Source organism: Mus musculus, chromosome 10, assembly GCF_000001635.26.
Source record: "Mus musculus strain C57BL/6J chromosome 10, GRCm38.p6 C57BL/6J".
Taxonomy (NCBI): Eukaryota; Metazoa; Chordata; class Mammalia; order Rodentia; family Muridae; genus Mus; species Mus musculus.
Window position 1 is genome coordinate 88,336,750 of NC_000076.6, and position 24,172 is coordinate 88,360,921.

General features: G+C 45.2%; 1 protein-coding gene and 1 long non-coding RNA gene across 5 annotated transcripts in view; both read right to left on the bottom strand.

Annotated features, from left to right (window-relative positions):
* Positions 1 to 55, bottom strand: part of Gm51779 — a 2,764-nt gene extending 2,709 nt beyond the window's left edge. The window contains exon 1 of the long non-coding RNA XR_003948931.1: positions 1 to 55. This exon is cut by the window's left edge and continues 624 nt beyond it. This is a non-coding gene — a long non-coding RNA (predicted gene, 51779).
* Dram1 (DNA-damage regulated autophagy modulator 1) overlaps positions 1 to 24,172 on the bottom strand; it is a 41,559-nt gene that overhangs the window by 13,949 nt on the left and 3,438 nt on the right. Inside the window, exons 1-4 of one of the 4 annotated variants that reach the window (XR_380446.4) lie at positions 20,043 to 20,531; positions 7,895 to 7,962; positions 3,771 to 3,913; positions 62 to 239 (exon numbers count right to left, since the gene is read on the bottom strand). Coding sequence is in view for 3 of the 4 variants with exons in the window: in NM_027878.2 (NP_082154.2) it covers positions 62 to 239; positions 3,771 to 3,913; positions 7,895 to 7,962; positions 20,043 to 20,173 (520 nt within the window). In the remaining variant the exon portion in view is untranslated. Of the gene's footprint in view, positions 1 to 61; positions 240 to 3,770; positions 3,914 to 7,894; positions 7,963 to 10,595; positions 10,689 to 20,042; positions 20,532 to 22,629; positions 22,768 to 24,172 lie in introns of those variants that run through there. The other 3 variants (XM_011243576.2, XM_017314100.1, NM_027878.2) reach the window with 3 other exon arrangements.

Below are 24,172 nucleotides of genomic sequence, written 5' to 3' on the forward strand. Positions count from 1 at the left end.
ACCTTCCCCCTCCCTCGCCGCATTTCTGTTTACAACAGACACGTGAAAAGGAAAAGGATACTGGGGACGACAGCTGCGCACGAAACAGCGGAGATGGCCATCCTGACATGGCACGTGGTGAGACTGTTCCACTGGGGACAGGATTTGTAGGAGATGATCGATTGCAGGAGCGTGTACACCACCCCGCAGACGAAAGCCAGAAGCGCACCGCCATCATGGACCACAGGCACGGCTAACTCCTGCAGAGAGCACAGGAGCACACTCCATGGGAAAGTGCTAACCAAGCGCAGCCACCAGCACTCATTCACTTGCTCCCTCCGGGCAGCTCTAAGGCAGTGGTGCTCAGCTTCCCTGATGCTGTGACCCTTAAATACAGTTCCTCGTGTTGTAGTGGCCTCCAGCCATAAACCCCCCAGCCATAAAATTAATTCTCACTGCTACCTCATGATTGTAATTTTGCTACTGTTATTTATGAACTGTAATGTGTTTTCTGATGATCTTAGGTGACCCCGATGAAGGATCATGTTCAACCCCCAAAGGGATCAAGTCCCATAGGCTGAGAATTTCCACAAGCCACTGGGCCTCAGGGACCAATGAGGGGCCATCCAAGAGTAGCAAGAGAAAAGCCTCCAGCTTCTGATTAACGCCAACTGCTCAAACTGTCCCACAATTTCCCCGGAATCCTAACTCCACCATGAGATCGTGACCCTACAGTAATTACAGCCTCTGTCTTCAACTATCATCAGTTCTGTCAAGACCATAGAGAAGCTTTTCCCATAAAACTTGCACTTAGAAGCCAAGGTGAGGCAGTTTATAGCCTATAATCCCAGCACTCAGGAGAATGAGGCAGGAGAATCACCGTGAGTATAAGCACAATGGCAGCCACAGTCTACAATGCCTCGTGTTACTTTCTATACCTAGGATCTCTAACATGAGCATATAGATATAGTTATATATGAAAAAGTAGGGGACTTTCTATGTCTTAAAATACTTGTGCCCCTTTTAAGTACTTGCAGAATTTAGGAATATAATCACTGGATGATACAGGGAAAAGTGTTTAAGATGAAAATTCTATATTATGTATGTCTTCCCACAATTTAAAAATATTTTTAAACAATGGAAAGAAACAAATCCTTGTTTGATGCTTGGATGTGAGCCATATTTGGGTGAGGTCAAAATAGAAACTAAGGCATCTTCTGCTCACTGGTCACTTTCAGGAATAATCAGAATTTTGGTACTTTCCACTTTTTTTTATATGAATAGACATCCTGAATTTGATGAGAAAATTTCCTTCCTCTGCCCAGACCATCTTGACACACCCTTCTGGAGCTAAACTCCAAAGCTTTGTAGTCTCCCTGGGAACATTTACCCTACCATGATCATACTAAAAGTCCCCTGCATGTCTGATGTGTCGGCTTCACAATGACAGATGTGTTCTATCATTAACACACAGGAAAACAAGGAGAGAGGAATCAAGGGTTCAAGACCAGCCTGGGCTACATAGTAAGATCTCTCAAAAATCATACACATACACATACACACACACACACACACACACACACACACCTTTTTTAAAAACCAGCTTCATGTAATCCAGGCTGGCCTCAAACTCTCTCTGTAGCTGTGGACCTTGAAATTTGTATCCCCCTGACTCTACCTTCAAAGTGCCATAGGCAGGTTTACATCATGCCCAGAACTTAGGGTGCTGGGACTTCGCACATGCCAAGCACACTGTCTACCGACTGAGCTACATACATCTCCAGAGCCTGTCTTTTAAAGGGGGAATAGTTCTTAGGTCAGGCGTGAGTTTTGGGTGGATGAGATGGGAATTAAGCATATTCTCTGAACTCATTGTTAGGAACTTTTTGCAAGTTTCAAGGCAAAAAAAAAAAAAAAAAAAAAGCACAGACAACACTAGAGTACTAGGCACAATGGCAGCCACAGTCTACAGTGCATCATGTTACTTTCTATACCTAGGTGGGGTGGGGGGTGGGGTGGCTATGATGAACGTCTCACACATGCGTGCCTCGGTGCATAGCCAGAGGAACTTTGGAAGTCAGTTTCCTCCTGCATGAAAGGCCTTTCATCTTATGAGACATCTCACTGCCCTGGCTTACAAGGGTTTACAGTTTTGTTTTGTTAATGCTTGCTTGCTTGCTTTCCTCGTTTACTGATTTTTCGGTTTTTCAAGACAGGGTTTCTCTATATAACAGCCCTAGTTATCCTGAACTTGCTTTATAGACCAGGTAGGTCTTGAACTCACAGAAATCCGCATGTCTCTGGCCTCCCCAAATCCTGGGATTAAAAGGCGTGTGTCACAAGGTCCGTAGTTTACAGTTTTGTTTTTAAAGATATACTTTTTGTATATGAATGCACTGTAGCTGTCGTCAGAACACCAAAAGAGGGCACTGGATCCCAGTTAGAGATGGTTGTGAGCCACCACGTGGTTGCTGGGAATTAAACTCAAGACCTCTGGGAGAGCAGTCAGTGCTCTTGACCACTGAGCCATCTCTCCAGCTTGGTCCTAGAGATTCTAACTCAGCCCTCATGCTTACACAGAGACACTTACTTGGTAGTCAGAGCAATCTCCTGATCGCTAAGCTTGTTCTACTTAACACGTCATCATGCTGTTATCATCTCAAAGGACAATTTCACAAAGAAAACCTCTGGAGAGACGATGAAGCACTGGCAGGAAAGATAACAATGAGGCAAACGCCAGGACGGCGACCTGCCCACCCCATCGGGGAAGCAAGTTATGAACATCTCGTCCGTGGGATTTGTATGATCAAGAACTACCAGGGCCTCCTCTCTCTCTCTCTCTCCTGGCCTCATAGCTCAAATTCTTGTCTGGGTCCACAGCTTAATGCACGCTAAAAACTGAACCACAGGACCCCAAACAAGAAGGCTGTGAGGGAACATTTCTGGCAGCATTGACAGGGTAGACAGTAGGGCCAGAGAGATGGCTCAGTGGTTAGGAGTATATAGCTCACAACAATAGCTCACAACCATCTATAATGGGATCTGATACCCTCTTCTGGTGTGCCTGAAGACAAGGTAGACAGTTGACTCCCACACAATTTATAAAAATCGTACATCTGGATTTTGTAAAGACGTACCTCATGGAAGCCTTAAAGGAGAGTGAAAAAGAAAATTCATTATGTAAACACCTATATTTACTATTATGTAAACATCTATATTTTCCTTATAAAGTCTGTCCTTTATTATTTAAAAGGAACACATGTCTCATGATGTTTTTCCAGAGATAAAGTGATTGATAAAATGTTTACAAAGCTAAAGTAGCTCTTGCTATATAAATATGAACTGTGAAGCCAGCCATGGTACTTCGTGCCTGCAGTCTGCACTTAGAAGGCTGAGGCAGGAGAATTCAGCATTAGTAGTTTTAAGGTTAAAAGATGCGTGTGAGTGTGTTCGTGTCTGCGTGCATATGTGCATACATGTATGCGTGAGAGTTCCAAGCCAAGTTGGGCCAGATACGGGGTAAAATATCTCTTTAAAAAAAAAAAAATGAAGAGGGGGCAGCGCTGAGCCTATCTCACCCTCTCAGGCATGCGCTCTCATCTTGCAAATCTAAACCCCTTCTCTCGCAATTCCCAAGCAACATTGGCAATCGTGTTAAAAATCTATCAAATCCTAATCCACTGGCTATCTCATGGCTCTCTCGGCACAAGCTAGGTTCGTGCCAGCGTGCTTCTCTGCTCACACGTGGACTCTTTCTTCCCCCTCGCACACCCAGCACACTCAGGCCGTACCTGGAAGTTGGCTACGATGCCCATTCCGATGCATCCCACCAATCCAAGCGCCAAGGACACCAAGTTAAAAACGGGAGTGCTGAAGTAGCAGGTCTCATTCTGCTTCTCCACTATCTTGTATCTTGTGTACATCGTAGCTGCGCCTGAAAAACAGGAGCGTGGTCTGATGACTTGACTGTTTTAGTGAGCCACAAGAACACATTCGAGACTTTCTTTTACATGAAATTTCTTGATTATGGCTGGAAGTGTAGCATGAGCCGGGGGGTGGAGGGGGGGCACGTCCTGATTGCAACACATTTTGCTCTTCCCATTATTCTCTGCCCCACGCAACAGACACAGACAGACAGACATGCATGCGCACACACACACACACACACACACACACACAGTCTTGGCTATTTCCACTCCATGCGTCACACCATGAATTGCTTTTCTCACTTAACAGTTTACAGTGAAGATTCGTCCCAGTCACTGAGAAGTCACAGTCTCCACTGTGATTTTTTTTGGGAGGTTTCTCTACAGGTTTGTGAGATCCTAACTCTGTTTCACCCTTCTCTTATAGACGGATTTCCACGTTGTTCCCTGGGTTTTCCAACCAGAAACAATACTTGATTAGCATCCCTGATTTGTAGGTTTGGGGCATGTTTTCAGAGTAGTAATCTAAGGTTTTTTTGTTTTGTTTTGTTTTGTTTTTTAAAAAGGAGTCATCAAATACTGAGATCATTTGCTGAGCTGGGAGAGTAACCATATGCATACTTTTTAAATAACCAGCCCTCTAACAAGTGAGAGAAAACTAGAATCTTTCATTGGTGTCCCCCAAAAAGGGCTAACAACTTCAGTCTTCAATTTGTGTGTCCTCTGAGACGTGCTCGGCCTTATTGCTCTCAGTTATCCCCTTGGGTTTAAACTGTTACGGCTTTGACACATTCGGGCAAGCCAGAATCAGGTCTACTGTAAATATTACAAATTTTCTTCTGGTCAGCCTTTAAAAGGTACAACACACATGTCCCTCGTTATGATAAGGTGGACTTTATATTTATATTGACACAGTTAAGGCCATACTGGGCCTTATCTCAAAAATTTAAAAAGTAAAAACCTTAAGTAAATAAAAAGGAGGCCAGCAAGTTGTGGTGGCACATGGCTATATTCCCAGCCTCTAAAAGGCTCAGGAGGGGGAACTGAATGTTTGACCATTGATTATAGTAAAACAATTACTTGCGCCTCTAAGTCTGGTTTCAAAGACTCATAAACAGGCCCTGGGCCTAGACCGCCCTGTATTTCTTTCTCCTCACCTTTCTTACCTCCAAACCCGAGTAGGTGAGCAAGTGAAACATTCTGTCAAGTTGTACAAACCAGGGCTGGAGAGATGATGGCTCAGGGGTTAAGAGCACTGACTACTCTTCCAGAGGTCCTGACAACCACATGGTGGCTCACAACCATCTGTAATAGGATCTGATGCCCTCTTCTGGTGTGTCTGAAGTGTACTTACATATAACAATAAATAAATCTTCGGGCTGGAGCGAGCGGGACCAGAATGTGGCTCACAATCACCTGTACAGCTACAGTGTACTCGTAATTAATCTTTTTTTAAAGGGGGGAGGGGGTGTTGGGGGAGGTCGCTCGCTCAATGGGATTCCCAGAGAGTGTTGGTTATACAATAGGCCCTGATGGTTCACCAGCGAGGATAAAGGAAGGACTGAGCCCCAACATCTGACACCTGGATTCTCAGATTCTCTGGTAGAAAACTTGAGTTTCGAATCAATGGCAAAGCAACTGGGATCAGTGTGTATTAAACTAGTTAGCTCATGTCGGGGATTGCATCCAGTCAACTGCTTCTACACTGCGTCTGAATGATTGAAAGCAAATAAACAAATCATACCAGATACAAGCTGGCTTGGTTTTTCCATTTTCCATTTCTCCTAACAGATCGGCAGTTCTCAATATATAGAAAGCATCGAAGTCTCCTAAACTGGTTTGGTTTGGTTTTAATTTACGGTTCTGAGGATCAAGCCTAGTACTGCCCACATGCCAAGCAAGAATTCTACCACTGAGCTACACCCTGGCTCCAAGTGCATATTCACACCGTGTATTCCCTGAATAGATCCGTATGGTAGCTCAGGGGCATGCTTCTGACCCCAGATGAGGCCACACAAGCTGCCCCTCAAAACACATTTTCCGACACTGCCTTCTGCGCTGGATTACACAAGTGCCTTGGCTAGAAATAGTTTTTGAAAAACTAAATTACACTGAAAATCCATTTCAGGGCTAGAGAGATGGCTCAGTGGTTAAGAATGCTTGTTGCAGGTCAAAGGTTTTGTGGCTGAGTTGGTGTCCCAATCCCAACACTCAAAGCCTTTCCTGGCTACGGAAGACAGCCCGTTCAGGCTCCATATCGTCCACTACTAGGAATCCTCACTAGGGTCACCCTCACAGATTCAGGGAAATTTCCACTGCAGTAGGTTTTCCCATAGCCCTCCAAGTCCCCCCTATTAAAGTTGTCTCCCCTCATACTATGTCCCTTCTGCTCCCATTCCCACGTGTCCCCATCTCTACCTGTCCCCAGTCCACCCACAAAATCTGTTCTATTTCCCCTTCTCAAGGAAATCCATGCATGCCCCGACCCCCCTGCCAGAGCCCTCCTTATTCCTTATGCGCTCCAGGGTCTGTGGATTGTAGCATGATTATCCTTTATATAACAGCTAAGTGAGTTTATAAGTGAGTGCATAGCATGTTAGTCTTTCTCAGTCTGGGTTACCTCACTCAGGATGATTTTTTTTTCTAGTTCCATCCATTTGCCTGCAAATTTCCTTATTTTTTTTTTGACAGCTGAATAATACTCCGTTGCATAAATGTAACACATTGTCTTTATCCATTCTCCAGTTGAGGGACATCTAGGTTGTTCATAGTTTCTGGCTATGAATCTTGTTATACCATGCTCAGTTGATATCCCTGGGGTACCTGCTCTTTTTCTGAAGGTTGGGGTGGTGACTGGGAGGGCTGGAGGGAGGAAAAACTGTAGCCAGGATTCATTGTATGAGAGAAGAATAAATACATTTTTCTATCAAATGCCCAGAGTTCAGATCCCAGCATCCACACTGAGTGACTCACAAGGGATTGTAACTCCAACTCCAAGAGGGCTTGACTCCCTCTTCTAGCTCCTGCAGGCACCGACACACGCATGTTTGTGTATGTACACAAATAGTAAAAAAAAAAAAAGTATCATAACACGTGCACATTGGTGCATGCACACAGACACAAGTAATAAAAATAAATCGTTTTGTTTTGGGGAGTTTTTATGTTTGGGGAGGTTTTTTGTTTGTTTGGTTGGTTGGTTGGTTGATTTGAGTTTTTGTTTGATTGTTTTGTTTTGTGTTTTGTTTTTTGTTTTTGATTTTGATTTTGTTTGAGACTGGGTTTCTCTGTGTAACTCTGGATGTCCCAGAACTCACTCTGTAGACCAGGCTGGCCTTGAGATCAGAGATCTGTCTGCCTCTGCCCCCTAAGTAATAGGATTAAAAGTGTGCACCACCACCGCCTGGCATAAAAATAAACATTAGATAGAATAAAAGTTTTGACCCCATTTCAGAAATTTGTGATTTAAAAGTACCTCTTAAAATTCTGCCTCAGATTACCAGGTGTATAGCCGCATTGTAGAAGTATAACAAAAGCCGGGGGGGGCGGGGGGGGGGTGGTGGTGCGGGCCTTTAATCCCAGCACTCGGGAGGCAGAGGCAGGCAGATTTCTGATTTTGAGGCCAGCCTGGTCTACAAAGTGAGTTCCAGGACAGCCAGGGCTACACAGAGAAACCCTGTCTCGAAAAACCAAAAAAAAAAAAAAAAAAGTATAACAAAGCTATATATAATTTTGGTTTTTTAAAAATATATATCTTAGCTTCTCTCTTTTTTTTTTTTTTACTTATTTATTTATTGTATACAACTACACTGTTGCTGTCTTCAGACACACCAGAAGAGGGTGTCAGATCCCATTACAGATGGTTGTGAGCCACCATGTGGTTGCTGGGAATTGAACTCAGGACCTCTGGAAGAGCAGTCAGTGCTCTTAACCGCTGAGCCATCTCTCCAGCCCTATCTTAGCTTCTCAAAGTAGTGCATAATTCTACTTACCAAGAAATGCAGAGAAGTTTATCATGAATCCAAAAATACCACTCTCTGGAGGAGTTGTTCCTGTGTCACTGAAAAAGAAAATAATAAAATATTTGAATTATTTCAAAAGGAATCTCAATGCCAGCCCCTGGGCAGATAATTGACTCATTTTAAATTGATCTTTCAAGGTGTTCAGACGCTTGAGTTGCAAAGGTACGAACTGAATTCATCCTAAGGAATTTTTGTTTGGGCTCTAGAGAAACCTAAAAATTTCTTTTCTACCATAAAAAGATTACATATAGGGCTAGGGAGCTCAACCTGTTAGCGAAGTGCTTCCTGGACAAGCACGAGGCTATGAGTTTAATCCTCAGCACCCATGTAAAATACCCAAGTATGGTTCCTCACATTCGTAATCCTAAGGGACGCACTGGGTGTCCTGCCAGCCAGGCTGAATCAGCAAGGAATGAATGGGCCCCCATAGGCTCATAATAGGGAGTGGTGCTATTAGGAGGTGTGGCCTTGTTGAAGAAGCAGTGGCCTCATTGGAGGAAGTGTATCACTGTGGGGGTGGGCTTTGAGGTCAGAGATGCTCAAGCTATGCCCAGCAACACAGTCTCCTTCTGCTGACTGCTTCCACTGTCCAGCACCAGTGTCTGCCTGGACGCTGCCGTGCTTCCTGCCATGATGATAATGGACTGAACCTCTAAACCTGTAAGCCAGCCCTAATTAAATGTTTGCCTTTATAAGAGTTGTCTTGGTCATGCCTTGCCATGGTGTCTCTTCCCAGCAATTAAACCCTAAGACAGAGATCTGGTCTCGAAGATAGATGTGTGTGCACACACAAGCATCCACACCTGCACCTGCACATATGCATGCTAGGTGTTTAAAATAACCAGAATAACTGTTTCTCGAACAACCCCACCTGGCAAGCTGCATGTATGTTGCTTCTCGATGAAGAACTGAGTATGAATATTTTGAAAAATCAAAGTAACTGAAAAATGTGCTTGAAAAAAAAATCCCATGATTGAAACAATTAGTGCACATAAAGGCACTACTTTAATCTTTAATGACTGGATTTATGCACAATAGAGTAACAAACTAAGCAATACTAGGGATCCCTACTAAGTAGTTATGGAAACCCCCAGCACAAGGAAGGTTCCTTCATAGCTGGGCTCAACTGCAAGCAGCCTTTAAGCCAAGAGTTGACTATACCTGCTCGTCTGATCAATTACCTTAAGAGAGGTTCCCATAGAAAAAAATAAGTCTTAGGTGCAGTCTACCAGTCCATGAGGTGACTCAGAAAGTAGAGTTGAAGACCTGGGAGCATGGCTCAGTATTAAAGTGCCTAGTGTGCGCAAGTACCCAGTTCCAGTCCGAGAAAGTGTTTGGCACATCCTATATTTCCTTTTCACTGGTATCAGGTTACAACAGGTCAAGCTGCTTACAAGCCACCTTCCCAGTTTAAAACTGTTGGAACAATGGTGCTCCGGCATGAAGCAACTTGTGCTGGTCCCGGGTACTTCCACTTTTAAAAATAGCTCTGAAATGTATGTGTTGAGAACGGATCATCGCGTTGAAAAGGCACATTTCCCAGCATGTGGAAAATTCCACCCGAAGCCTGTCCGAAGAGAAAGCAGGAACCTCCTGGATTTTGCAGACGGTGAAATTAAAGAAGACAGAGGCTTAGCTCGGCTGGTAGCAAGCCCCTTGACTCCTTGCTGTTTCCATTGTAATGTCAGAGCTTGGTTAGAAGGAAATACCCCCTCTTCTCCAGCTTCCTACACTGAAGGAGGGCTGGAGAAGGCTACCCATGAGCAGGGTGCCCTTTTGAGCCCAGGGCTAAGCCGGCTAGGGGAAGGGATGAGAGCCAGGAACAGAATAAGGGCAGGGAGAGCCTGACCCTCAGGCAGCACTTTTACCAGACGATTAAGTCTGTGAAGAACATCTAGCCTTCCTGTCTCCACCTTAGGGAGTAGAAAAGTAACCGCCAGGGAGGCGAGGCAGAGCACTTGCCAGCCATCTACCACCTCACACAGACTCTCAGGCAGGGACAGGAGCTAGGACATCTACATGTTTGGAAAGGAAAGGAAATGACATAATGGGTTGGTATTCAAGAAAGTATGTGGTTGGGGTGGAAAAACGTCTGAAAGGTTGCTAGAGAACAACTACGCTGTTACTATTGGTAATTTCACCTTCACGAGGCTAATTGAATGTGTATGGGTGTGTCTTCTACAAACTCCATTTTATTCAGGAAGAGATCGTGTATCTGAGAGATCTCACAAACTTGTTCAAGTTGCAGAGGAATCTATATACCCAACATCCTCCTTGATTCATTCCATGGCTGCCAACGGCAGTCAAGCAAAGCCATCAGAATGAGTGGGCGGAGGAACCAGTGCTGTGCAGACAGAGGTTGAACAGCCAGCTCCAGAAACTGCTTGATTTGCTAGCATCTGCCAAGTCCTTGGGGCAACTGTACCCACAACATGTGAAACAAAGACTACCAATGTTCCAGACACTGAACATGGAGTTGGAAAGAGGAATCCACGGATGGCTTTCTGGAATGATACCTGCTGGCCCCAGCACAACAAGGGAACGCACAGCCATGTATGTGAAAAGGGACCCCTGTGTCTTTGCTGTGTACCAGGAAGAGATTAAGTAGGTGAGGACGCAAGCCTCTCAGGAATTAAACTGTAAAGTCTCTATGACAAGCAATGGCACGCACCCTCTATCCGATTTCTCTCCAGAATTCTGAGTGCACAGCAGCTAACATCAATGTGTTAGCTCGTACCCCGTAGGCTCACATCCCCCATCTTTTCATCACCGTAGGTAGTTGTCAGCACCACATCTACTTAAAAAAAAAAAAACAAAAACTTTGCCATGACTCTACAAACAGCATTATGATTTATTATTCACTTATCAATGAAACATACTCAAAACAATCAGAATTCATCAACAAAAAGTGGGTATGGTGTGGTTGGTCACTCTGTTTTCCCAGCAGTGAGGGGCTGAGGCAAGAGGATTACCTCAAGTTCAAGGCCCACCTAGGCTTATGGGCTTATGGTATAAAACTCTCTCTGTCTCTCTCTCTCTCTCTCTCTCTCTCTCTCTCTCTCTCTCTCTCTCTCTCTCTCAAACACACACGCACAATAGAAAGAAAGAGAGAGAAAGAAAGGATAGATAGAAGATAGAGATAGATTGATAGATAGATAGATTATAGATAGATAGATAGATAGATAGATAGATAGATAGATAGATTATAGATAGATTATAGATAGATAGATAGATAGATAGATAGATAGATTATAGATAGATTATAGATAGATAGATAGATAGATAGATAGATAGATAGATAGATAGATAGATAGATGGATGGATAGATAGATGGATAGATAAAACTTGAGCATAAAGAACTCAAAACCCACCTACCCAATGATGCACTTCCTCAAACAAGGCTACATCTCTTCCAATAAGGCCACAGCTCTTAATTGTGCCAAGCGTTCAAACACATGAATCTATGGGGGTCAAACCTACTCAAACCACCATACACATTTTGTGTGTGTGTGTGTGTGTGTGTGTGTATGATATCCATAACTGAACTTGTCGCTTAGTATGCTAACTTTAAAATGATAGTAATAAATGATAAGCAATAGTGTTGCTTGTACATTATCATTAGTACAAGTAAAAGGATTCTTACTATCAAGGAAAGCTGTCTTCACGCTGGGTGTGGTTATGCATATCTTAACCCTGGCACTCAGGAGGCAGAGGCAGAGGCAGGCAGAACTCTGTGAGTTCAAGGGCCATCTGATCCACATATTGAGTTCCATGCCAGCCAGGGCTACATAGTGATACCCTGTCTTAAGAAAAGAAAAGTGAAAAAGAAAAGAAAAGAACTTCGTAAATCTGTCAGGTCTCTGATATCATATATTATATGGCAAGTAAATGTTGAGAAACGCATTCCACCTTTTGTGCAAGGGGAAGTCAAGAAAACTTATGGGTAAGTTTTTTTTATTTTCCTGTTCAAACTCAAATCTAATGATACCATCACACAAGGTCAGAGGGAGAGAAGCTGACCACCCATAGCTATCGCCATATATACTGAATCGGGGATTCAACCAAGCAAGAATCCAAAACACATTTTGAAATGCATGTGTACTGAATACCCTTGTCGCTATCCCCTAAACAATATTGTTCACGGGCTTTTTTCATAGTGTTTACCTTGTATCCTAAGTAATGTAGAGATGACTTAAAGTATACAGGATGCTGTGTGGGGTTGTAGGCAAACCCCAACACATTGAGCAGCCACTGACTTCAGTATCCTCAGATTCTTGCAACCTGAGGCTGTCTAGGAACCAGTCCTTCACAGATACTGAGGGATGTATTTGGGCGACATAGGTATATCTGGGTGCCTGATTCAAGAAACTGGGAATGTGAGAAGGCAGACCAGTTGCTTTCCAATCTAGCTGAGACCCACCTTTCTTATTCCCAAGCACTTCATTCTTTCATCACATGGCTTCCCAGAATGCTTGGTCCTGCCCTGGCCTCATCCACTTTACTGGTCTTCTTAAGGAGATATTCATGGTAGCAGCTGGATGAGAGTAAATAATGTTTCCTTTGCCCATGGTTTAGAAGCTGTTGAAGCCATCATACACACAGTAATTCCAAAACAAGGTGTAACTGGGAAATCAATTATGAGCACATTTCCTGTGTTTACATTTATATATGTTAAGCCAACTTTGGATGATTCCAAGAAATCTGAGGAACATACTCCAAACTAAATTTTTGCTAAGGCAGTGAACAATCACTTAATGCTGGAACAATACAAAGAACACATGCATGACTTTCCTAAGCATGGCCAAATGATTCTTTATCAGCAGATACATGTGATTTCCCATTATCTAAAGCCAGGGCTGATGGCTCAGTTGGGAGTGTAGATGCCCAGCACAAGGTGTATCATTCGTGTTCAGACTGAGGCTTATAAGTCTAAGGCCAGGTTCAGTGAGAGACTGTGTCTCAATGGAATAAGGCCTCTGGGTATATACACTGGCATTCACTGGCGTAGGCACCATATATGATAAATAACTAAATAAATATAAAAATAAAGGCAGTGGAGGAGTGGCTAAGAAAGACAGCTTGTGCCTGTAAATCCCAACACGGAGGCGCTAAAGCAGGAGGATCCGGAGTTAGAGGCCAGCCTAGGGAATTCTGTCTGCTTCCAAAAAGGCAAAAACTCCTGCCAGGACTGGGTTAGCTGTTAACGTTCAACCTTTCATCTCAACTTGAAAACAGGAGAGCTACACTTTAAAGACCTCTTGACATTTCAGTCTTTCGAGAACACACTAAAGAGCTGTCGTAAGCCGAACTCCTCAACAATGGCTCCAGAAGAGCCCGGAAAAACTCTAACCGCAAGCATGTAAGGCTGTGCTTGCAGGACAATGGGGAAATGCTTAAGGAGGCATTGTATAAGCCAGCAGGGGAGAGTTCCTAACCACGTCCATTGGTCGATTGAAATTAGTTTTAGATAGTTGTAAATGTTCAGCCTGTCTTCCTACTTGTAAAGCCTTGGGCAAGTCACTTTTTAAAGAATTCTCTCTCTCTCTCTCTCTCTCTCTCTCTCCCTCTCTCTCTCTCCCTCTCTCTCTCTCCCTCTCTCTCTCTCTCCCTCTCTCTCTCTCCCTCTCTCTCTCTCTCTCCCTCTCTCTCTCCCTCCCACCCCCCTCTCTCCCTCAAGTAACAATACTAACTACTTTGTGTTGGGTCTTTTGTTTTTATTTTGAAAGCTGTGTCTCATTCTGTAACCCTGTCTCAATAGGCTTTCACTATAGAGACTAGGCTGGCCTTGAACTGACAGTAATCCACCTCCCCCTGCCTCTCATGTGCTGAGATTATAAGTACAAGCCACCACACTCAATTTTTCCTTAAGACAGGCTCGTGCTATGTAGCCTAGGCCGGCTTCAGATTCACAGGGATTCACCTGCCTGTGCCTCCCCAGCGCTGTGATGAAAGACATTAAGCCGCATCCTGCCGTGTTTTTGATTTTGAAATTAAAAACCGGATCAACCTTTTTATGTCATTTACTCTGCAACTCTGGATCCCACTTTAAAGTGTCTGAATTCTACAGGTAGCCCAATTTTCTGCCACTTGTTTATTGAGCAGGAATTAGGGTCATGAGGAACAACATAGGTGGTTAAATGCTGCATAATCTATTGAGCAAAACCAGACTCCTCGTAAACAGTCCTTACAAAAGGCCTGGCTGGGACCCAGAACCAACAAAACTGTGGAGTTTTGGTGTGGAGGATCATGTGTGAGATACAAGCACACTTCCAAGGTAGGGCACCCTTTAAGAAGGTAGCCTAGAGGTTGTGGATGGAAGCCCATATGGATAAACTGATACCCCAGAACCTAGAGAAGGAAAAGACACGCTCCAAATTAAGCCTGGTTGGCTGTGCTTGAGAATGTGGGTGTGGCCTAATCCCGTGAGGGTGGCTTTTATTTATTCTTGGTTTTGATGCGCTCGCATTAAATGGGCTCACAATGCACACACACACACACACACACACACGCATGTTATATGACTCCAACGTTCTACAAGTAGCTGGTGTCTGATTTCATGTTGTAAATTTAAGAGTAGGGTAGAGAGCCAATTTGTTTAAAATATTAAAAACACAGGGGGAAAATATGCCAGTAATATTTTTATAATGTCTTACTGACCTCAGTGGCCCTCTGCAACAAACATTTTTTATGAGTCTCTTTATTTGAGAGGCTGGTGATTACTCTAGGACCTGGTGCATGCTAACATTTCCTTTTTTTGTTTTCTTTTCTTGAGACAGTGTCTCAAGTATGTTGTCCTGTCAGTCCTGCCGCTTGCTATGTAAACCAGGCTGGCCTTGAACTCACAAGCTGAAGTCTTCCTATCTATCTCAGGTCCCCCCTCAGACCTGAATCAGTATCTTGCCTCTGCCCCTGGAGTGCGGAGATAAAGTACCACACTAGCATATCCAGCTTCCGATTAATCTTCAGGCAAGCTGATACAAGTGTGTATTCTTTCTCTCCATTGTTGCTAACTAAAAATAGCAAGCTTTGTTGCACATCTTGCTTTTAGCCCACATAATAAAGTATCCTGGAGATTTAAGAGCCTCGGGGATACTAGGCTTCAAAGAGAAGACATCATGTAGCTCTTGCTGGAAGCACCACTTTCTCTGGCTAATCTATGTATTTAGCAAGTTCTTTGTTTATGGCTACTTAGTCGGTTTCCAAGCTTCCTGAAAACAAGCTTGTGGCTCAATAGGAGAGACCTTGCCACACACTCTAAACTAGAGATTGCTCCCTACCACACATAATGTGTAACTAAATGAGTGACTGGAAACACTGTGAGCTACCTCACAGGTATGCATTTCTTTCAGACAGGTGGGCAAACCTGTAGGATACTTGTCCAAAAAAAAAAAAATCAACTGTTACACACATGATGTGTTTCTCATTTTCATAGTTTTTGGTTTTGTTTTGTTTGTGTCTGTTTGTTTGCTTGCTTGTTCTTTTTACTAAAGTCCTCCCATACAATTTAAAATCAGGGGCTGGAAAGAAAGTTCAGTGGTTAGGAACACTGTCTGCTCTTCCAGAGGACCTGGGTTTGACTCTCAGCACCTCCATGACTGCTGACAACCATTGTCAGTCACTCCAGTCCGAGGGGATCTGACACTCTCTAGTCTCCCAGAGCATCCAACATGCACATGGTGCACAGACATGCATACGTGCAGGCAAAACACCCATTCACATAAAAAAAAAGAACATATTTAAAATTTTTAAATCAATTTGGATTCCCAGGAAAAAGTCTGTGTCGCCAACCCCATTCTCCCGCCCCCATCCTCACTCCCCCCCCACACACACACACACACCCAATATGTTGCCAATAGTGTTATCAAGTGAAAAACAGCATCAGTGAATTCCAACTGGAATCATTTCTATGGCTGAGTTAGAGTATCTTTCCTTGTCTCAGAATCATCTGACCATTTATGCAACACATTAAAGAATACCAAGGCCTATTATCTAAGCACTTGAGAGGTGGAAGCAGGAAGACCAAAAGTTCAAGGTAATCTTGGCTTCTTATCAAGTCTGAGACCAGCCGGGGCTACTCCAGACTTGATGTCAAAAGACAAACAAAACCAAAAGAGAAAAAAAAAAAAAATCCAACAGTGTCACAAAGAGAAGTTATCTGATAAGGAAGCTAGACTTTAAGATCATCCTGGGTAGTGGTTTCCCTCTTATTTCATAAATGCGCTAAAAATACCAGACCACCACAATGGCCAAACAGTGAAGAGACTCACACTGAGGAACCAAGTCCCCAATTGACTGGTCTTATCCTACCGAGATCCACCATGACCTTGGCTAAACAGACGGGGGAGGGTATTTGTTTTTTACCAAGCAAGGAGCATGGAAGGTACTAGGCAAAGACGCTTACCACTGGGCTCCACCCACTGTCTAAGCTTTTGGGGTTCGTATATTTCAGATTTGTTAGGAGGCAATGGGTGCTGCGGTGAATAAGGGACTGGGAATAACGCCTGTGGTTCGCCTCTGCTGCCTTCAAGCAGTTGGACCATCAATGTGGTTGCCCCTTGGGAGCTAAGGAAATGCCTTGGAGATCCACAGACCAGTGAACCACACCTTGAAACGGGCATGTTAAAACTGCAAGCACGTGTCCTCAAAGACTGGTCAGTGGGCAAAACGCACTTGCTGCCAAGCTTGAGATCCAGTTTGAGCCCTGGAAAACCACATTAAGTAGAGAATGGAGTTCAACAAATAATTGTCCTCTGATCTCCACTTGTATGCCATGGACTCGGCGCGCGCGCGCACAAGGATTGGTTATAGGAGTCCAAAGTGGTCGAATGCAATTTTAAATCTTGAGCTACCTTGCCAAACATTATTAGAATGGGCTTTGCTGACATGATGTTTAAAGAAAGGAGAAGATCTGGAGATAGCTAGACAGCCAGTGCCGTAGCTCTGAAGAGATGTGCACGTGTCTACAACACAGGGAGCAGGCCGCTAGACATTGCTCCTTCCTCAGCACCAGAAGCAACAACAAAAGCAAAGAAAGCTCCAGGACTTGGGAGCCAGTGGTTTTTAATCCCAGCTGCTTGGGTGGCTGAGGCAGGAGGATGGAGACCCCCAGCATGGACTACAGGGGGATGCCCAGTTTCAAAAAGGAAAAAAGGCGAGGGAGGAGACGTGGCTAGAAGTGGTGACCCAAGCCTGGAATTTCAACACTCAGGAAGCTAAGGCCGGAGGAATGTCACACGTATGAGGCTAGTTTGGGCTACATAGCAAGAACCTGCCTCACAAAAACAGACTCAAGGCAGACACAGAAAGAAATATCGGTACGGCAGAGGAAGTACAGAGAGGAAAGGAGAGAAGAGAAGAGGGAAGGGAGGGGAGAGGAAGAGCCGGAAGATCCACTGAGATAAATAGTAAGCAGAGGACTTTTTTTGAAACAGGGTCCATCTTGTCGTCCTGCACGTCCTGGAACTCACTATGTGCATACTAGGCTGTACACAGAGATGGGTCTGAAGAGGGCTTTTGTTTGTTTGTTTGTTTGTTTGTTTGTTTGTTTGTTTGTTTTTCGAGACAGGGTTTCTCTGTATAGCCCTGGCTGTCCTGAAACTCACTTTGTAGACCAGGCTGGCCTCGAACTCAGAAATCCCCCTGCCTCTGCCTCCTGAGTGCTGGGATTAAAGGTGTGCGCCACCACGCCAGGCTGCAGAGGACTTTTGTAACTTTTGTTCTTTGTCTTCCTGTTCTGCCATGCTGGGGATTAAGCCCAGAGTTTTGTACATGTTTGCTAAGTGCTCCTATCTACTGATATAGCCCTGGATATCCTGGAACTCATTGTGTAGACCAGGTTGGCCTCGAACTCACAGAAATCCTGCCTCTGTCTTCCAAGTGCTGGAATTAAAAGCCTGTGTGACCTTTTTTACTTTAGTTCTTGATGTCTGCTTCGAGATGTCTAGCTCTTGCCTGTATCTGGCCATTATATCAATGGCTTAGAGACAGCCCAGTGCCCACCCCCGCTGTTAAAGAGGTAATAATCAATCCCACATCCCCAGGCACACTTGGGCAATCATGTTTGTTTTGGATTATAGTTCCTACCGATGTGAGGTCCATCCTGTGCCGTGGAGCCCCATAATTCATCACTCCTTAGAGCCTTCCTTGTTAATGTGTAAGCCCCTTTCTTGGAGTGCCTGTGTGTTCAGTATGTCACAAGTGTGTCACCTCATTCAGCTCATTGCTCCACTCTGGTTATCTCCCATAGATAACCAGATTCACTTTAAGGGAATGCCTTAAACTGCATCCGACACAATGGTTCCAGCCTTGCCTCTGACAGACTGGCTGGATCCATATCACATAGTAGCTGGGAGTGAACTTCAGATCTAGGAAAAGCATAGCTATTACGTCCTCAGGAGGGGAGCAAGGACGAGAAGAGCTCAATCTTATACACGTCCAAGCGAGTGGATTGTGGTTCATTAATGAGAGAAGGGACACAGGTGCTGGCACCCAGGACTGAGATGTGCTCTGAGGAACCATTCCAAGGGTTTTTCAGGGACACAAGGCCAACTACTAAAGTCTTCTTCAGGGCTGGAGAGATGGCTCAGAGGTTAAAAGCACTGACTGCTCTTCTAGAGGTCCTCAGTTCAATTCCCAACACCCACAGGGTAGCTCACAACATCTGTAACGGGATCTGATGCCCCCTTCTGGTGTGTCTGAAGACAGCTACAGTTCTCTGTCTCTCTGTCTCTGTCTCTGTCTCTGTCTCTCTCTCTATATATATATGTACACACACACACACACACACACACACACACACACACACACGCACATATAATCTTTAAAGTCTTCCTCAAAGGACACAGATACCCAGATACCCGTCATTTAACATGGAAATGTTAAAGAGGATCAAGCTGTTGTGAGGCTATGCCAGTACCTGGCAAATACAGAAGTGGATGCTCACAGTCACCTATTTGATGGAACACAGGGCCCCTAATGAAGGAGCTAGAGAAGAACCCAAGGAGCTGAATGGGTCTGCAACCCTATAGGTGGAACAACAATATGAACTAATCAGTACCTCCCCTACCAGAGCCGTGTCTCTAGTTGTATATGTAGCAGAGGATGACCTAGTCGGCCATCAATGGGAGGAGAGGGCCTTTCTTTTGAAGATCATATGCCCCAGTACAGGGGAATGCCAGGGCTAAGCAGCAGGAGTGGGTGGGTTGGGGAGCAGGGTGGGGGGAGGGTATAGGGGACTTTGGGGATAGGGTTTGAAATGTAAATGAAGAAAATATCTAATAAACAAAAAAGGAGGATCAAGCTGTTGTCCCAGCTGTGGATAAAGGACCCTCAGGAAAGACGGAGACTAAGTAGGAAACAAAGTAATAAATAAGGGCAAGAAACTTCACAGGTTTTGACAACTTGAGGACTCTGACTTTAGAGGCACCAGGTCCAGAGGAGTATGAGGCAGGTCCATCCTAAAGGTGCTGCTGTTGGCACAAGGGGTCCAGGGTTGCTTTTACGCCAATGACCTACTGGTGTATCTCCACCAGTTTAAACCTCCATTTTCTTTCATGGAAAAGAAATTTTAGCTGTTAGAAATGAGCCCCCTGTGGTGGTGAAGACTTTTAAATCCCAGCACTAGAGAAGCAGAAGAAGGTAGACTTGTGTATACCACCCTAGACTTCAGGCCAACCTGGGCTACATAGGGAGATCCAGTCTCAGAGACAGAGAGGGGGAGAGGGAGGGAGGGGAGGAGCCAGGAGTTGTTGGGAAGAGAAATAAGTGAGCGGTTTGCCACATGCCTGGATCTACTTACAATAAATGGTATCTTAGGAACTCTCCTTGTCTGAGTGTCACCAAAGAAGGCTCTCCCCAAGATTTTATCCCATACCCCAGGTCTAAAGGTGCCACCAGCTGTCTAGCTGTCTGCTTGATGCGCGGCTCTGAGCACTGTTTCTCATTAAAGGCAGAACCCACACGTGCTTCCTGACTCTCTAAACTTGCCCGGGGATCCCAGAGATTATCTTGTCACACCTTTCCACTACCTCAAGAATTTCCACTACCCATGCCTGGCTTGCACGCCTTCCCTCCCTCTCAGCTCACCTGGTCCCTCCCTCACGCTCCTCTTGCCCCTCACCTGATATAGGGGAGAAAGGGGTTGACGTGCCCAGAGAGCACCGCGACCACGTAGGAGATGATGAAGGCTGCGGACGACCAAGTCACCAGGAGGAAGGGGACGAAAGCCATTCCCCTGAGGAAGCACAGCATCGCGGTGAGAGGGCGCTGAGCTCGTCGGACCAAGAAGCTGGCTTGCTGCGGACTGCCTGGAGGCGGTGGCCAAGACACAGACAGCTAACGGCGCGGCGGGACAGAGACTCCGGGACGGCCGGGACAGGCCCAGCCCCGGAGGGAGGGAAGCGCTCAGAGACCCGAGGGCGGAGGGCGGACGGGCAGCCGGGTGGGTGGGGCGCGGGCGGTCCTGGCTTGTTGCGAAACCGGTGAAGTCACAAAGCGGCAGCCTGGTCCCGCGGAGCTAGAGCGCGCAGCCACCTCCCCGCCCACGCCACGCCACGCGGGACCGCTCGGCTTCCTTTCGCTTTTGCTTGATACAGCGACGGGTGGGTGCGGCGGGAGACGCGGGACCCCGCGAGGCTGGCCAGCTCTTGGGCAAGTCCCGCCAAACTGGCTGGATTCCCAGCTCCTCCTTCCCTTGGGGGTTTTTCCTCTGAGCCTCTCTCTCCAGCACCCACTGAGCTTCCTTCCAGAGCCTTGGCCACCAGTGATGCGCACCCCATCGGGTCCCGCTATGGGTTCTGGGGTTCAGGCAAAGGGGCTCAGTGGTGTTTGGGCCACTGGGCATGGACGTCACATACACCTTTGTGATAAGCAGCGGGAAAGCCAAATCGCATAGTAACCAGGCCTGATAGCACAAGTCTGTCATCCCTGCTGCCTGGCTACTAAGGAGGCTGAAGCAGGAGGATCACAAGTTCAAGGTCTGAATTCGCAGCTTAGTGAGCCGCCCTCTAAAGAGCTGGAAATTTAGCCCAATGGTAGAGCACTTGCCTAGAATGGACAAAGGATCTAATTCAGGCAAGTGACAGAAAGGGTTGGATCCAGCCCTGGCCCACCCACCAAAAGCTACTTGGAGTATATATCTGTTCCCACCAATTCTACTTGGAGTATTTATTTCCTAGCAGCAAGACAAGATGACTTGATCCATTTCAGATCCACCCAGCCAGACACCACCTAAACCAAACCAATTGGTGTTCCTGAAGCACTGGCCAGCTCTGCGGGTCTGAGCTATAGTTTGGGAATTCTGAGCCCACTTTTGGCCATAGATGACCTAATACAGGTTCATCTCAGCCACATAAATGTGCCTTGTGTGCCATACCATGCTAGGGAATAGCCTACAGGGATTGTGAGTTCCTGTCCTGACTTCCTTTGGTGATGAACAGCAATGTGGAAGTGTAAGCTGAGTAAACCCTTTCCTCCCCAACCTGCTTCTTGGTCATGATGTTTGTGCAGGAATACAAACCCTGACTAAGATACAAGGTAAAGCTGTATACCCAAAGACAAATGCAGACTACTTAAGGGATTTTTGTTAATTACAATGAATATGCTAATTTTGAGGAAAGCCAGCATAATGATGATTCATTTCAATTGCCAACTTAATGATATTAGGAGATACCTAGAATATTAATGTAACACACCATGGATGTGTCTCTGAAGGCATTTCCCAAAAAGGCTTAACTTCAAGCAAGCAGCACCATCCCATGGGCTCTGAGTGAATAAAAAGGAGAGGAAGAGAAAGCCAGGGGAACATTTTCTCCCTCCCTCGGTGCTTCAGATCAAGTTGGTCTACTGTGTGACTTGCCTGCCATGGTGGGCCGAATTCCTGTGAACTGTGAGCCAAAATAAGTCCTTCCACCTTTAAGCAGCCTTTTCTTAGGTAATTAGTCACAGCAAGGACAGTAATGACTGCAAGTGTGTATGGGGACTGACAACCAAAGGCTGCTGGTGCCAGAAAGCAAAGAGGCAATTAAATCCAAGGCAACACCAAAATCAATCTATTTAGACTTGCCAACAAAAGCATGTCTTGGGTTTCAGGAAATTAGATCATATCGGTCACAATGGAAGACGGAAGGGTTGAACTGCTATGCTATGCAAAAGCCTGCAGCCAACTTTAGGTACCTGGGCTTTCTCTTTCTCCCACTTCTCTATAGGTTTACATATTTATATTGTGTGTGCACACATGATAGCTTGTGCTCAGGCCATGGTATGTGCGTGAAGGTCAGGGCTACTTAGAAAAGCCGAGTCTCTCTTTCTACCATGTGGGTATGCGGATTCTGGGGAATCAAACGTAGAACATCAGGCTTAGCCACAGAGCTCTCTTGCTGGTCCCCAACCAGGACTTTCTCAAAATCTATTCACATGTCAAACATTAGCTAAGAGACGCAGGTTCAAAGGTCTTCATCGGCCTTTGTAGAGACTTAGTCCTTAAAGAATTTGGAATAAGCTTATTAGGTTTTTTTGTGGTTTTTGTTGTTGTTGTTGTTGTTTTGTTTTTGCAATTTTGACACAAGCTATGGTTATCTGAAAAGAGAGAACATCAACTGAGAAAATGCCTCCTGCAGACTAACTTGTAGGCTAGCCTGAGGGGCATTTTCTTGATAAATGGTTGATACAGGAAGGTCCAGTCCACAATGGATCATACCACTACTTACCAGGCAGTCCCAGGTCATATAAAAAGAAAACTGAGCGCATGGAGAGACAGCTAAGTAAGCAACGTTCCTCCATGGTCTGCTTCGGGTCCTGCCTTAAGTTCCTGTCATGACTTCCCTCTGTGATCAAGCTTTGCTTCCCTGTGGAGAAAGGTTTTGGTTGGTATTTTATCACAGCAAGAGAAACCAAACTAAATAGGATGCATGCCAGGACCACCTGGCAGGCAGGACAGCAGCTATGACCCATGTAATGATAGTCATTCATAGCAAGCTGGATCCCTACAGGTATACAACTATAACTAACCGTGTGTGTGTGCGTGTGCGCGTGTGTGTGCGTGTGTGTGTGTGCGCGTGTGTGTGTGCGTGCGTGTGTGTGTGCGTGTGCGCGTGTGTGTGTGTGTGTGTGTGTGTGCACAGCACCTGGTGTCAAACAGCCCTGAGAGGATACTGTTCTCTTTCAAATAATTGCCATACAGCAGATCTTCCCAACTCCTAGTTTTACAGCTGTGCACCACTACACCCCCCCCTTTTTTTTTTCTGAGACAAGGTTTCTCTGTGTAGCCCTGGCTGTCCCAGAACTCACTCTGTAGACCAGGCTGACCTTGAACTCAGAATTCTACCTGCCTCTGCCTCCCAAGTGCTGGGATTAAAGGTATGTGCCACCACTGCCTGACAGTTCAAACAGCTGTAAGCCATTAAGTACTTTCTTGGGATTTGAACCCGGGGTCTTTTGGAACAGCAGTCATTGCATTTAACCATTGAGCCACTGCCCCAGCACCATGTCCAACTCTTACTTCTGTATGTAAAAGAACAGGGAATACTTTGACTTTGCACACTTCAGTTCTTTCCCCCCCCCCCCCCCGAGACATTGCCCTGCCAAAAGAGCGAGTAAATGTCTTAATCTATGTGAGCATCCTAACTCACCTGAGGATGGCATGGTTTTCTTTGCCATCCACTAATATGGGTGTGTCTGTCAAACATTACTTCCATCTTCACGGTAGCTATAAACTACTGAATTTAAGTTGTTTTTTTTAATATTTATTTATTTCATTTATATGAATACATTGTAGCTATCTTCAGAGGGCATCAGACCCCATTATAGATGGTTGTGAGCCACCATGGGTTTGCTGGGAATTGAACTCAGGACCTCTGGAAGAGCAGTCAGTGCTCTTAACCTCTGAGCCATCTTGCCAGCCCTGATTTTACTTTATTTTATTCATTTTTATTTTATTATTATTATTATTATTATTATTATTATTATTATTATTATTATTATTTGTTTTTTGAGACCGGGTTTATTATTATTATTATTTTTGAGACCGGGTTTCTCTGTAAAGATCTGGCTGTCCTGGAACTCACTTTGTAGACCAGACTGGCCTCGAACTCGGAAATCTGCCTGCCTCTGCCTTCCAAGTGCTGGGATTAAAGGAGTGCGCCACCACCGCTCGGCGCCAGCCCTGATTTTAAGTTTTAACCTATACTCCCTTTTAAAGTCCGTGATTGCTTATTTCCTTACTAGTTACTACCTCCAGCTTCTAATCTCCCC